The following is a 16695-nucleotide window of genomic DNA, read 5'->3' as shown; positions in this document are numbered from 1 at the left end:
ACATGAATTTTCATATAGGCAGGGTGCCAGGAATCAGAAAAACAGTATTATAAAATGTTATCTTTTATAAAAATTGAAATTACATTTTAAAGTCTACTTGGAGACTCACATTTTAATTTTAAGGGGCTACCTATGACTACTTCCCTTATGGCTGGTAATTTGGTTTTGCTGCAAGAATATCCACAAAGTGTGAATGGGCCCTTCTAGGAAATTAATTGATTGAGCAGACCTGTACTGAGTGCCCACTCTGGGCTGGGAGCTATAAGTCACTGGGACACAGTAGGCTTGAGGGAGACAACGGTCTTGACCTTGTGGAGTTCACACAGTGTGAACTAAAATGACAACAAACCTATACACAAGTAAATTAGTTTCAGAGAGTGGTAAGTACCATGAAGAAAATAAAACAGGGTAATGAGATAGAAAGTGACTTGGAGGAAGAAGGGATACTTTAAGGATGTAACCAGAGAAAACTTTTTTAAGATGATGACATGTCAGTTAAGAACTAAATGAAAAATAAATAAATAAATAAAGGAAACACAAAATATTCTAGAGGAACAAAAATCCAGCAAAGGAAACTGTAAGTTCAAAGGCCCTGAGGCTGAATGAAACAAATGACGTGTTTGAGGGACAGAGAAGCCAGTGTGGTTTGAACAGAACGAGGATATAAATTGAGGACAAAGGTGTAAGCAGAGGCTAGATCACATAGGGCCTTACAGGCCAAGTTTAGGTCTGTAGAGTGAGACATATATATTATCTACTCTAACCTACCTATTTTTCCCCTAGAGGAAACTAATGTTAAGAGTGGTGGACATGTCTAGTTAGTGACAGAGTAGACTCTAGAACCCAGATCTGAATCTGAAAGAATCCTTTGTATTTTCTGCCACATGGAGATACCTCTCTTTGGCACTGCCCAACCATCCATCAAAGAGGGGCAGCAAAGCCTGGAAACACCAAGCATCTGTCTCTAGAATCTGCTCTCCTGCCATTGAGTATTCAGGCATGCTTCCCTCTGATGGAAACAGCCTCTGCCCATGCTTCCCAGGGATCACTCCTACTCATCCTTCAGAACCCAGTTCAAGTATCCCCTCCTCCAAGAGGGCTTCCCTGGCCACTCTGAACCTGTATCACTGGTCTAGGATGGGTGTTGCCACAGCACCCAGGGTGTCTCTGTGCAACTGCACTAACGAGGCTGCCCTATCTTCTCACTCTATTTCTCTTCCTGGACAGGAACTCCATGAAAATAGGCCTGTGTCTTATTTGTTTTATTGTCACCAGAGCTTAGAACAGTAAAGTACACACTAGGCACTTAATCAGTGCTCAGTTTTGGGGGCAGCTCTCTGGATGCTAGTGGCCAGGTTACTCAAATTCTTGGCTTTTCCTCTTTGCTGCATGAGAATCAGAGACCATGAGTGTTTATCTACCTGATGAGGATGTTCTGAACTCAAATTAAATAATGCATGTGAACAAGCATCATAGTAGAATCATTGAGGATACTAATAGGAAATAGAAATAAATTAAAGAAGCTGGGATCAAAGGAGACTGTGAGCAATTATTTAAATTTACTTATCTATTTGGGGGAACTTCAGTATCATATGTTATAATGCATATTTTATAATTTTTATAGCATATGGTAAAGTAACAATACTTCAAAATTAGTCTTCCTTTTCAAAAAATATAATTTATCACAAGAAGAGAAGAAAATTTGGCAAATTAACAAATCATATTTACATATGACAAATCAGCATATGACAAATTGATTTAACATGTGACAAACTGAGAAAATGTTATTTTCCTCAACTGGACTCAAAAGCCTTTATTAAAAAGAACTTTGTTTTTGTTTATTAGAAAAGATCAAGTGACATAAATTTTATCAGAACTCAATATATCTATCAAGTATGTATTAAGATATATTTAGGCAGTGGTATACACATGTCAAAAATAAAATTCAGATTATATTTTCTTCTGAGGTCTTCACACTTAAAGTCAAACATTTAAAATATCAGTATTAGAAATAGGTGATTTTTTCAAGTCATTTATATTTATGTAAAACAATTATATAGTTGCATTATATATTTTATGATAAATTTAAAATATTTGTCATTGTAAAAAACAGAACCCCCACAGATGTTTCCCTGGTTTTATTCACCCTTACTATTTATGTATTTAAATATCAATCATTCTATTACTTAAACAAATTTTTAATTTAATTTCATGCTCAAATTTTGTTTTGTAATATGGTATTTGATTTCTAGAATAACTGACACACGTCAATCACCACTTCACAGGTGACACTAGTGGATGGGCGACCATATTTGGCACAGTCCACAGAAATGCTAACAACATGGCATTAACACAGGAATGCTGTAAGTGTTATTGCTTCAAAAATGGTACCAGCTTTGCAAAAAACATGATTTGTAGTGCATGGGTTTATATGGGTAGTGTGATAAATTTGCTTCAGAATTTCAATTTCAGGTCAAATGTATTTCACTGGCTACCCAGTCTGCTGTTAGCTTGTGGGACTGAAAAGATAAAAAGAAGAAAATGACCATCTCCATTAATGCTATTTTTATGTATTAGCCTATGACTGCAAGAATATAAATATTGAATAATTGTGACAAACAAGATTAGCAAGATTCTTATTCTTGCTTCACTATATGGTTTTATGCTATTTAACATTTCTGTGGTTTCTTTCCAATCACCTGTTAAATGTCTCTGAACTGGCTACCAGAAGCTAGAACTAAGAAGACCACATTAGTGTATATCTGATTACAAGAGAATTCTTATTTGCCTTTAAAATGGGCTTAATGGGTATATTTAACAGATATCAATTCAAAGTCATAATTAAAGAAATGCATTTTTTAATGAGTGAAATCTTACTCTTTTTGTCCCCCTAGTTCTAAACCAGTATCCACCACGCTGTGACTGCAAAGAAACTGAACTGGAATGTGTAAATGCTGGCTTAAAATCTGTGCCAAGGATTTCCAGCAATGTGACGTTACTGTGAGTTGAACTCAATTCTTGACAGTATTTGTCCCTAAAGTTACATTAAATGAAAACATGATAGTTTTGCTTGTATATTAGCAAAATAATAGAAACTCTTTTTAAAACCACAAGTCATCAGAGAGTTCTGGACACTTCCTATCCAGGGGAAAAAGTGTTTAAATGCTATATATTAGATTAGCCCAGTGATCATTTAACTTACAAATGTCTGTGGTCTGGAGTATTTTTTTCAATTACTTTTTAATTTGTGTATTATTACTAATATGCCTGTGCTGAAATGTTGAAAGGAAAAAGAAAGGAAACACTTTGCTTATTCTATCTCATTTTCAATGTTAGTAATTTATCCAAGACTGCAAAAAGATCCATGAAGCTAACGGTGCCATATCGTACAAACTTTTCTTTACTTTGCATAAAGTTTTTAGGAGCCTCAAGAATTTGCAGTCATGTCATCATTTGGGCATCAATGAGTGGGTTAGGATCTTTGGTTGCTTTTTGGTTTTGTTTGTTGTGTTTTGCTAATTTACCCAGAGAGTAAAAGAAAAAGTTAAATCACCATGGACTTTCTAGTGTATTATACTAACTGGCTACACTTTTCAAATATTTGTAAACTAATATTGCTTTATGAATTTTTCATTCTCCAATGAAAAGTTTTTAGTTACTGTCATGTTCAAATGTGTGTTATGTACCATGGAACATCATCAAAGATTCTCTTCCCAAGCATGCAGCTTCTAGGGAAGAGTTTGGTTGGCCATAAAAATCCATAATGAAGTTTGCTTTGCATGTTATTTTAGGTCTCTTAAGAAAAACAAAATCCACAGTCTTCCAGATAAAGTTTTCATCAAATACACAAAAGTTAAAAAGATGTAAGTAGCTATTAATAGTGTATTTATGGAAAATTCACTTGTGATGTTCGGTTTAAGATATTTTTGATCTAATTATAAAATGAAATATCAAGTTTATTATCCCTATCATTACATTGATGTTTCTAAATGTAATTAAGATTAGACAATAAAGCATTTAAAAGTATATTATCTTTTCACTTCATAATTTCAAGTAGCTGAACTGATTTTCTTTAAACCTTTTCAGAGCATTAACCTGGAGTTGAGATAAAAATAACTGAGTAGAAAAATATGTAGTTCTATGCTTTTTCTCAAGATTATTTGGAAATGATTCAGAAGCACTAGATGTACTTTTTAACTTGGAAAAAGAGGGATAGCATAAACAGAATGATTAGATCATCTAAACCATATTATGCTAGGATACAGACTGTCTCCCAAGGTATTAGAAGCAAAACCACAAAAGCAGTACAATCAGTGATTTTAGCATATTTGAAGAGAGAAAATATCAATACATCAGGCATGGTCAGCAAATAAGAACTAGCACTCAGGGCCAGGCAAGGTGGCTCATGCCTATAATCTTAACACTCTGGGAAGCTGAGGCAGGAAGACTGCTTAAGGTCAGGAGTTCGAGACCAGCTGAACAAAGTGAGACCCCATCTCTACTAAAAATAGAAAAAATTAGCTGGGCATGGTGGTGTGTACCTGTAGTCTCAGTTGCTCAGGAGGCTGATGCAGGAGGATCACCGAAGCCCAAGAGTTTGAGGTTACACTGAGCTATGATGATGCCACTGCACTCTACCTGGGGGGACAGGGTGAGACTCTGTAGGAAGGAAGGAAGGAAGGAAGGAAGGAAGGAAGGAAGGAAGGAAGGAAGGAAGGAAGGAAGGAAGGAAGGAAGGAAAAGAAATAGTATTCAGTGAGAAAGAAGGGGCCAATTTGCTTCCTGTGTCATCCAAGACAGAAAACCAGGATGTGGGAAATATAATACCTCCCTAGAAACAGTCTCTGTTGGAGGGCAGGGATGGATCATCGGTCTCCACCATGTTTCCATGAACTTTCTCTTAATACTATCCATATCCCTTTGCTTTCATTCCCTACTCACCAAGTAACCTTATGATGAGAAATTTAACTTCCCAATTTCTTCATACTAAAGTATTTGAAAAGTTGCATTGAATAGGGAATAAAAGGATTCTTACTGGTGGAATGGGATACCTCCTATTCATTTAATAAATTGAGAATATTTAGGCTCATGTATCAGTCTTTTGTATTGGATTAGTGTCTATCTGTCCCTTTGGGCCCAGTCACTCTGGGGCACTGGAGAGGTTACATTTGCCAAGAGGATCGTTAGATAACAAAATTAGCAAGATAATGCTATACATGCTGTGAAACCCCTTGGCAGTAACATCATCTTATTGTTTTATCTGTCAACGTCCAGCACAGAAGAAGAAGTTTCTAGAAATTTAAACTTTGTTAAAAATCCAGGAATAAAAATGATCTGAATCTTTGCTGATACTGGACAAACACATTTGGTTTGACATATTATCAAGGATTCCAAGTTCATGGATTTAGGTACAGAGTCCTCCATACAAGAAAGGAAGTCATTGAAGGAAGTCCACTAGGTAGAATCTCATGAGAACATAGATTTGATTATTTTCTCTGTAAATCTCAGCTGCAGTCAGACCTGCTGCTCCATCCTAGAGTATGCGGTCATTTTGTCATTGTCACACTGGGGTAGCTATGCATTGGCTCTAGGCATCCAGACTCCTCTAGAGAGGAAACTGTAACTACACTGCTTCTAGTCTTCCTGGAAATTCTTAAAATCACAACATATTCCTTTGGTGAATCAATATTGTCCTTGGAACTGCCTGAATAATGCTCAAGGGAGGAAAAATAAAATAGTACTAGCCAAAAGGAAGGGAAAGATTCTTGTTTTACAGTAACAATTTAAATTCTATAGTCAAAATTCATAGAAGTTTCAGAATTTTTACTTAAATCTTTTTATTATACACAAAGTAAAGTCTGCAATGGTTATCTAAGATTTACAACTGGTTAGTGGAAGAGTCAGAATTAGAACTCAGGTCTTCTGCTGTCCAAGGTAGTGCTTGCTTTACCATAATGAGAAACTTAGAAATGAAAATAAATTGTTCTAGCATTTAACTGCTACCAACACATACTGTCCTGCCCCATGTATAATTCCCTTTTATACCTTCTGGTTTCTAATTTAGGGGAAGCTGACTTTTGGGGAGCAGAGGGGTCACTAGAGGACCAAGCAGGAGAGTTAAAATTAGATTTCTCAGGCCAAGTTCTTTCCTGGTCTACTGATCCTACCTTTGTTCTATGCCAACACTTGCCTCTCAGGGTACCTGCTAGCCCACTATAGGGAAGAATATGTAAGCACTTTGATAGCACAAGTCCCAAATTTTTGTAATGAAAAAAGATGGAGATTAACCTTCATTGCCAAGATTAGCTAGCAACTTCTCCAAATAAAAAATGTTTAATTCTACTTTGTCTGAGAAAACTTAGATACCACATCATAACCTGAGTATCACCCAGCAGGGCTTCTCCCCATGCAAGCTGCTCTAGGCAATTTAATGCTTTCTAGGCAATTTAATTCTCCCAGACACTCATAGAAAAGAGATTACGAAACTTTCATCAATAAACATTCACTAAGTGTCTGCTATTAATATATGCAAGATAATAGCACAGGGGGATAAAACACAATCCCTTATGTTCATAGATCACGTTTTTAAAGTTTACAAAGAATTCCAATATTTGGAATTGTCACTTGGGCTTTGATCCTAAAAGTTGTGAGGTGGAACAGACACCATTAGCTCCCTTTCAGGAATCATGAAACCCACTCTTGGAGAATAGAGGTTGTTTGCCTAAAGTTACCCAGCTCACAAGTATTAGAGCTTGGCTTCAAACTCAAACCTTTTGACTGTGTTCCTTTGGAAGCTGATCCACGTGGTCTCAGAATATTGTTACCGTCAATGAATCTACCCAATAACTAAACTTTGGTTTGAAAATAACTCAAGTTCTTCACAAGCACTGCTTAAATATCCTAAAGCAGTTCATAGGCTCGGCAATCCTTCCTTTAATCTCCCTTCCTCCCCATGTTCTTTACCCACACGCCTGCCACTCTTCCCAAACTCCCAGAAAAGTCTCCTCCAGCCCCAGCCCCACTTCTTGTCCCTCCTGTCCATCTACTCTCATCTTTTGCTCCTCAATTGTGCATATAGTAGCCCAAAAAACCAACAGAGCAAAACCAAATCATCACCACGTAAGGTTGTCAGGGGAAGGGGAAAAACAAGATGGGCATCAGCTCTCAGTAGCGATGGCAGGAGAGCAGAAGCTGGTAAAACCCACATGTTCATTCATTCTTTCAGCAAATATCTCCTAATACCTACACAGTGTCAGGAACCAAGACTATAACAGTAAAAAACACATATGAAAAGCCCTCTCCTTGTAGAGCTTAATTTCCAATGGAGAAAGATAGCTTAAAATCTAATCTAATTTGTTAGGTGGCAATTAGGGCTACAGAGAAGAAGAATCCAGAAAGAGGATTAGGAGGCCCTGGGGAAATGGAATTCCAAGCAGTATGCTGATAAATTTTGTTCATATTACTATTGCCTAACACTTCTCTACAGCTCCCCATCATAGAATCTACCCCATGGGATGAATCAAAAGATCTAATCCATCTTCTACATAAGTCTACAGATATTTAAAGTGAGCTGTCATCACCTGCCAATACTACCACAAATCTCTTTTCCAAGAACCTTCATCCCTTAGATGCTTCCCTAGAGGACCTGGTTTCAAACTTGTTTGTCATTCTGGTCACAATAATCTGTATATGTTTGACTATATTTCCCTTCACTGATGATATCTAGAACAAACATAATGTTATCCCTGTGACATGACTGGGGCAAACAGGTAGAATCAGTATTCCTTTCTTTCTGAACTCTAGGTGCCCGAAGGTTATATTGCTCTTTTGGTGACTCCTTGATACCCTTAAATCCTGGTATTCTTGCTCCTACAATTCCTAGTCCCATGCCATATGTGTTACCCACTTAGTGATGTGCGCTCCATCCTGTACTTGTGCACTTAATATTTGAGAGGTAGTTGTGGGTCCTTAAATGTAACCCTAGTCAATTTAATCCTGTCAGATTCAGCTTTTCTTGCCAGAATGTGAAGATCTTTTTGTATCCTCCAACATAGTGACTATTCCTCCCAGATTTCTGTCCTCTGCAAATAAGATAAACCATCTCTACCTGTCATGGAGTAAGCTAAACTAAAGGGACAGCACCAAATTGTCTTTTGATATTTTTTCATCATCATCCTTCAGATAAGGATGTGTATCATTCCTTATTTTGTCCATAAAAAAAATCAGAAAACCACTTGATCAATGCTTGATAGACCTACACCAATGTCCATCATACAATTTTGCCTAGCCAGTCTCTCAAAGAAGAAAATGAGTGAACCTGACATGCCCTATCTCTCATGGACTATCCTGTTTACTTTCTCTTTGATGTGTTCACAAAGCAACATCCTAATAGTCTATTCTATGATCTTCCCAAGGCCAGCACTGAGCTCATCCAGCTATCACTTGTAAAACCTACTTCTTCGCCGTTTTGAAAACTCAAGACATTTGCCATCTTTAACTTTCTGGCTACTCCTCTTTTCACCAGATTCCTCAGCAATTGATCACTCTTTGATGTTTTCATTTTTGGCATTTCTCAGTTTCTGGGAGATACTGTCAAACCAGAGGGCTTTCATTCATTTTGGTTAACACCGTCTACCATCTTGGATTTTTGTTGCCCCACCCTATTGCCTTTCTGTTCACTTCAGTCGTGAGACCATCTCTTTGACTGAGAAGATAGGAACAAAGTAGGAGTTGAGAAATAAGTGGTTTCTTCTTTTATGTCATCCCAAAACATCATAAAGCAGGTCCCAGGAAGCAAGCCTAGACTTTTCCTTAACATTTTCTTGCTTCAAGAATATAACTAGAAATAGATTTTTATTGCTACTCTACAGTATTCTTTACTGTCTGAGTTGGGTCAACTCAACTTGAGTTAACTGTAATTCCATTTTCATAAAACCCTCATTTTCATCCTTAAATTTGGAAAGAAATGCTCATTGACCATCATACCCTCCTTCTGAGTTGGATGTCCTTCCTAGTCCGTAGCATATGTTGTAGCATACATGGTAAGGACCCAGTGAGGATCAATGAGTGTTAAATAAATGATGGATAGGAGTAATACATAGGACTAAAGAGAAGTCAGGGAGCATCTTCAGCAAGGAGAAAAGGAAACATGAGCAAAAACACTCAAAGTTTGTAGAGAAGAGAGTAAGCAAAAAGTTTGCCTAAAGAAAAAGGATTCCCACAAGAGATGATGGAGATATGCTGGCAAGGTCATTGCATCATGACTGTATGGACGTTGAATGCCAGCTAAGTCATCTGGATTTTATTCTGTCTGAGCAAGGAAAATTCATGTGCAAATACGTGTTTTAGACTGTGTTGAGCTAATAAAGTTAATTTGCTTCTTTAAGTTGTATTGGGATATATCCTACGAGGTCACCAAATTTGATGTCAAGTAAGTCTCCAGTCTGGAATGTTCTAAATATTCACAGTGGAGTTGAGGCTGTTTAGGTACCCAGAAAAACAAATTCCTAAATCAAAATTAAATTTTAATTGCCAAATGAATAAATGTTGCTCAACTGATCTGAATGCTTTTACTATGGATCCGTTTATTCATTTCAATAATCTTTTAAAATGTCAGGCCTTTCTAAATTTGGGGTGGGGGAAGCAGTTACAGATGACCTTTCAGAGAAATAAAATACAGTTTATGGGATTGACTATAATACTTTGTCACTGCTACCATAGAAACCAACAGCAATTCTCCTCCTCATTGTAACATAAACCTATATAAAGGAATTCCTTCTTAATCTGGGTTCTTGTTAAATGCGCTCATTGGCAGCAAAATGTGATTCAAGGTGTCTGCCTGGCTCTGGAATACAAAATGTCACATTTAAAAATAGCCTATAAACATGCATGTCATTAAAGCATTTATTTGCTTTAGTTTCAGGTACATAAATTCCTGGCGTTTCTGCTTGAAAAGTCCTGACAGCTGAAACAGCAGGAATTCATGAACTAGTAAGTTATTCTTAGAAAAGCTATTCAGCGTAAAGTATATTAACTGGGCTCCATATCTCAGCTCTGAATAAAAAGAGGGCACCACTTGCCAAATTGTCATGTTTCCAAATTCCCCTTCACATCCTCCAAGCAAAGAAAAAAGTAGGTACTAGAGGATGGAGCTTAAATTCAGCAGCCTAACTTTAGTTATTATTTAAGGAGTCTGAGTCTTAATGTCAGTGAAGACAGATAGATTGTACACATCTGATGAGTCATGCAGATCATTGGTTTTACTTTTTATTTCCTTTGACTTACAAGACAAAAGCACCGGTCAAAGTCAAAATTTGCAACTCCGCCCATCTCTTCAAAATATGACAATATGCAGGTAAAATGTGGATTGTACTCTTGAATTAATTGTCTTGAACAAAATGAAAATAACACTCATGAGGTATAGAATTTTATATTTAAGAGGAATTTCAATACACCTACATGAGAGTGTTATGTTCTTTTTCTATTTTTATTTGCTACTGTAACATAATTGACCATCTTAACTTTCATCACATCAGTCCAAGGGCTCTGAAAGTGCTAAAACAGTTACCGATCTGTGTGGGTTCATCCTATTCATAGCAGAACCTTAAACCAAAAGCAGAATTTATGCTACACTGTGAAGCATCTTGCCCCAGAGATGGTACAAGCATGGGAGAGTAAGATGGTCACACTAGGTTTCAAGTTTACTTTGCAGGACTGAAATGGATGCTTTGTATTTTACTACAGTGTAATGCATGTGCTCTGTAGTACCAACCCTTTCCACATGGTGCTACAAGAGAATATTTGTACAGCACTTAGGGTAAAATATTGGGTTTACTGATAATTGGAAGCTGATATTGCCTCTACCTGCCTACCTTGAGGTCTGAGGGAGTCAGTATCCTGGAACTCCTGAAACACATTCATGACCCAAAAAGGCAAAGGCAAGGAAGGCGTGTTAGGAAATAATTGTGGTATAACAAAACTCAAAGTGCAGCCAGGTGCTAAATGAGCATGTGTTCAACCAATAATTTTGCAGTGGAGTGTCATAACAATTAATAGTGTTGTGGCTGGTGTGGTGGCTTACACCTGTAACCCCAGCATTTTGGGAGGCTGAGGCAGGAGGATCGCTTGAGGCCAGGAGTTCTATGCCAATCTGAGCAAAATAGCGAGACCCCCATCTCTAAAAAAATTTTTAAAAATTAGCCAAGTGTGGTGGCACACATCTATAGTCCCGGCTATTTGGGAGGCTTGAGGCAGTAGGATCACTGGAGCCCAGGAGTTTGAGGTTGCAGGGTTGCAGTGAGCTATGATCACACCACTGCACTCCAGCCTGGGCAATAGAGCCTGATCCTGTCTCAAAAACAAACAAAAAAAGTTTTGTGTAATGTTTTAGGAATTAATTCAAATCAAAATAAAAAAATGGAAACCATTCAAAAGACTATGTAGTAATAGTAATTAGTTGCTATTTGTGTAGATACAGCCTGACCTGACAGCCTTTAGAAAGCAGAAATTCAGGGCTAACCTCTAATTGTATAATGAAGACAGGATATGGAAATTATTTACTTAGATACTCCTTCCAGTGCTATGATTGAATCAATAGTGTATTGTTAAGTTGCTTTGGAAGTTAAGTGAATCATGATTCTGTGAGTTGAAGTTGGCCTACTTGCCCCAGTTCACCTACTGATGTTCTAGGAACCTGAGCACAGCTCTAATTCCCCTGTGCTTCTCACTTTGCAACCCCTGTTCATGGGAATAGAATGAAGAGAACTGAGGAATAAAAGGTGCCACTCTGTGCTGAAAGAGTAAGAAAGCTTAGCAGTGAGAGGCTGGCTAGTCTCACCGGGCTGGCAACTCCTGCTGGTCAGAACAGAACAGCTGCCATGGTTCCAGTTGCAGAAGCCAAGACTAGTTCCTTCCCCAAAACACATCACACTGGAGTGCAGGGGTAGGGATCAGAGATGCCCAAATCTCATTGTATGGGTACTGTGAGGACAGCATGCACTTCCCTAGTTCATGGCCGTCTCCAACTGACAATGTCTCTATTCTCCAGCATGAGACTAGAACCTTGTACTTTACAAGCCAATTTCACAATTATCTTTAGGTTAAGAAAGTGGAGAGTGCCTTTTGACATCCTAATAAATTTTATAAACCATAACCACCTGATTCTTGTATCTTATTCCTCCCAGATTTCTTCAGCATAATTGCATTAGACACATATCCAGGAAAGCATTTTTTGGATTATTTAATCTGCAAATATTGTGAGTAAGCTCTTTATCATTATATTATGGGTATAATTTTAAGTTAAGACTAAAAGAGTAGAATGATATTTTTTCAAGGGTTGACTTAGTTGTAGGGAAATGGGAGGAACAGGTTATCACAAAGTACTTAGATTAGTTATTACACTGAAAGGACTATTAAAAGTCCTACTTTTGCCAGAAGACATGTAAAGGCTTTCTTTAACCTTGTCCTCACTGGCTTGGATCACTTCCACAATCAATATATTAGCCTTTTGAGTCTAAGTATATGACCAAAAAGGACAAAGGCAAAAATTACTCCACAGAATGAATCATTATACTCTTGTACTCTAATATAATGTAATATCCCAAAACATAATGTTTGGCCACTTCCCTTACCCTGGGACTGGTGTTGCACACACTGGACTGTGGCTATCTGTACCTCCTGGCCATCCCTGATTTCTCTGTTTATCCAGCAGAGCACATTCACAAGCAGATGTCCATACTTTATAATCATCATCAGTGGCTCATATGCTAATTCTATGTGATGAAAATGAAGCATTGAGCTTGCCTAATTATCTCTCCCATGCTATTTGTAGATATCTCAACCACAACTGCATTACAACTCTCAGACCTGGAGTATTCCAAGACTTACATCAGCTAACTTGGCTGTAAGTATTCTAGTTTTTATTTCCCTCATAAAGGATTATAGTCTTAATGACGTACAACAGTGCTCATATAGTTTCCACTTATTGATATATCTTGTTTAGTATACTTATTTTTCTGATTGTCACATAATCTGGAGCACTTTACTCAACCAATTCAGACAATGGCATGTCGGGTGGTAGTTGTGTGAAAAGGAAGCTGGCCATGCTTTTCCAGGTGGCCTTTTGAGGTCAGCAGTGGGCTTGCTAAGCTGTCCCTCCATCCAGTGTTCACCAAGAGCAGGTTTCCTCAATCTCAGCACATTGGCATTTTGGCTCACATAATTCTTGGCTCAGAGGGAGGGCCGGGGATCAGGGGAGAGTATGTCCTGTGCATTATAGATGTTTGGCACCATCTGCGGCCTCTACCCACTAGAAAGCAATAGTCTACCTCCTCCCCCAAAAGTTGTGACAACCAAAAATGTCTCCAGACATTGCCAAATGTCCCCGGGAGAAAAAACTGCTCTCCATTGAAAACCACTCACCTACAGAGTACGTAAGTTCAGGATTTGTTCTGATTTCCAGAGCATCAGAGAAAACTCTAGCAACATGGTAGCTCATGGCATTTCACCACTTTCTAGGCTGAGCCACCAGCTCCATTCCAAGGAGTCTCGCATCAAACGTCTGTGCTTTCATTAGAAAAATAAGCAAAGGGAGGTTAAAAGGTTCTCTGTGTTGTTTGTCCATTTTCTGCAGGTTGGCCTGGTCTAGGGGAAAAGGCCAGGGCTTGGCTTCCTCCAGACCCTGTTTGTGCCTGGCCCCATGCTTAATCTCACTGGGCCTCTTTTTTCTCATCTGTGGATTACAGTTCCTTTTTAAGAGGGATGTTATAATGATTGCTACAATAGGAAAGGAGACTTGTTTCCCTTTAGTCTAATTTCTTCTACCAAAATATATTGACAGTTTAAAACAATGGTTTGAATTTGCAAATATTTTCAGTCTTTCACCTGCAAAGCTCTTTATGAATGGTTTGGCAGCAATTCATTCATTTGTGCAGACTTTATTGAATACATCATTAAAGCACCATGAGACCAAAGAACCACCTATGATTCCCTAAGAATTTTATTTTCATCCATTCTTCATGTGGTTAATCAGTAGGCCAGGGCATGCCCATATTCATTCAGTATGTGCCACTTGTGTTATATGTACCTGTGACCATTCAGTATGTACCTGTGACCCAGGTACCCAGAGGTGAAGGATTATAACCTTGGTCTTTAATGCCAGTGGGAGGTGGAAAGTGAACAATCAGGACCCAATTCAATAAGTGCTATGGTGGAGTTGTAGCAATTTGGAGGAATTGGTTGCTCTAACTACAGGATGAAGGAATATCTCTCAGGGAGGAGACACCTGAGTCACATGGGAAAGGACACAAAGGAGTAGCCCAGTCATTGCGGAGAGGCAGGATTGTCATGGGCCTTTTATTTTTTCCTGGTCTTATTTGACAAATGTCTCTAACATTGGGATGTTCTTTGATATGTTTTGTCAGAATTCTAGATAACAATTCAATAACCAGAATTTCCCAGCGGTTGTTTACTGGATTAAATTCCTTGTTTTTCCTGTAAGTATATATCAGCCTTTCAATACATCTGTCTATAAATTACAATGACGTCTAATACTAGCTTACAAAAAGAGCTTTAAAAAAAATCAAGCCCACTAAAATTTTTATTAGTCAAAACTTCTCCTGTATTTCCAGCCAGATACCATTGCCACTTCCTGGCCATGATTCAAAGGGAGCAGCCAATCAAATTATAATGTATATTTTAAGCCTACTAGTTGATTTTTTTTTTGATCCCTCTTAATTTCCTTTAGTCCTGAGGCATGTTTTTATTTGCAGTGGTTGACCAAAGATAGTATTCATTTTTATATCCTAACTACATTTATATTTATTAGAATTTCCCAGGAGATCAGCTCCAACTCCATTTTTAACAAAGGAAAATGTGCCTTTGCCCAGGAAGAATCATGGAAAATTCCAAAATCTTTGTCCTACCAAGAGAGCTATTCTTGCAATTATATTTTCACTGTTTATTAATGCACTGGAATGATTTATCAGCAGGGGATTATTATGTTCCTTTACAGCTGATCACATAGCATCATTATTTTTCCATTTGTCAGAAGGGACCACAATATCATAAATTAATCATGCAACTCAACATGCTCATGAGTTATTTTCTGCCCCTAAATTCGCCCCACATCACTTCTTAGATTTAATGCAGTTTCCAATGAGGCCCTTTAATATTACAAATGATTAATGACTCCCATAAGAAGTGATGAAACTTTGGATGTATGGCACTGGAAATGATTACATATTTGAAGTTTACAAGGAAAATTACCATGAACTTAAAAATTATTACCCAATATACACTTTTGCTTCATCTCATAAAATTAAACAGTATAACATTTATTACTAGGATATGTATCATATTTGTGCATTTGTAGTTTCTTTGACAACATCTGTTTTCTAATCCTTGCCAAACACATCTTTAAAGACCATGTGGAAGAGGTAGGTATGTATTAATATAAATTCTTCATCCTGATGTATTGATTTTAGCATGCAAGTTAATAAGCTGTAAAATAATAAAAATACTGTCCTTAAAGTAGCACATCATTTTGTTTCTAATAATATTCTCTTTTTGTAAAGGTCCATGGTTAACAACTACCTAGAAGCTCTTCCCAAGCAGATGTGTACCCAAATGCCTCAACTCAACTGGATGTGAGTATTCATGTAGGATTTCATTTGTTATTTGCCTAGATCAGGGAAACTAGCCACAAAGTTAATTCAACGTTATCTAAAAAGTCCATCTAGGATTTCTCTCCAAAACCGAAATCTGATCATATTACTTCTCTGGTTTAAAAATCCTTTGAGGGTTCCCAAAGGTATGGGAGTAAAGTTCAGTCTTTCCCCTTGAGCACCCAAGACCTCATTTTCCATACCTTACCCCATCTAGTCTCTTTTCCTGACCCTCCTCCACACACTCCCTTTTCTTGCAGATGTGTAAAACTACTGTTCCTACAATCCAGTCCCTAAGCATGTACTGTTTCTTGAACTTGAAAAGTCTTGCTCCCTTATTCTTTTGCCTAACTCCAATATTTCCTTCAAAAGTCAACTTAAATATCACCTTCAGAAAGCTGTTCATGACACACCAACCCATTTCAGCAGCTGCCTTTGTCCTCCCTTTGCATCACGACTCTACCATGCCGCCCAGTTTCTATACCTCACACCTGTTTCAGGGCAGTTTCATCATATAATCATTGGGTTATTTGCTTGTCTCTCATATGGTTCCGTAAGTTCTGGGAGGGTAGAAACGTATGATATGATTTGCTACTCCAGCATTAGGACAATGACCAGCACATGATAGGTGCTCAATAGACCTTTGTTAGCTGGATGTGCTAAACCATTTCCACTCCCTGTTAGCTTTTAACCAATATTGGTCTAAAACATTCGTTTAAGTTACCTTGTGACTTCGCCACCACTACCCACTATTCTGTCACAAACACCTTCATGTTCTCCCACAGCAACCAGGGTTGTCAAGGCCATTGATTTCCTACCCTGTGAAAATGCTGACTGTACTACCCTTAGAACTCTTCTCATGGTCAAATCAGAGAACTCTATAAACACAAGGTGATAAAATTTTAGTATCTCAGCTTTTGATTCTCTCTGAACCAACCTCAAAATTTCTTCTTACAACGTTATTACAGGGTGTTGTGTTTATTTACTGACTTTTATTGTTATGTATTTATTTACATATGTTATTTATTTACAT

At 37.7% G+C, this 16695-nt stretch overlaps 1 protein-coding gene across 1 annotated transcript in view; it reads left to right on the top strand.

The window, feature by feature from the left end:
* RXFP2 (relaxin family peptide receptor 2) overlaps window positions 1-16695 on the top strand; it is an 86788-nt gene that overhangs the window by 50472 nt on the left and 19621 nt on the right. Inside the window, exons 4-10 of the mRNA XM_012752161.3 lie at window positions 2286-2363; window positions 2895-3000; window positions 3792-3863; window positions 12183-12254; window positions 12830-12901; window positions 14421-14492; window positions 15573-15644. Coding sequence (XP_012607615.2) covers window positions 2286-2363; window positions 2895-3000; window positions 3792-3863; window positions 12183-12254; window positions 12830-12901; window positions 14421-14492; window positions 15573-15644 — 544 coding nt within the window. The remainder of the gene's footprint in view (window positions 1-2285; window positions 2364-2894; window positions 3001-3791; window positions 3864-12182; window positions 12255-12829; window positions 12902-14420; window positions 14493-15572; window positions 15645-16695) is intronic.

The sequence above is a fragment of the Microcebus murinus genome, chromosome 13 (genome assembly GCF_040939455.1).
Source record: "Microcebus murinus isolate Inina chromosome 13, M.murinus_Inina_mat1.0, whole genome shotgun sequence".
NCBI classification, from domain to species: domain Eukaryota; kingdom Metazoa; phylum Chordata; class Mammalia; order Primates; family Cheirogaleidae; genus Microcebus; species Microcebus murinus.
Note: the sequence above shows the minus strand (reverse complement) of the source record. Positions and strands in the feature narration are given on the sequence as shown.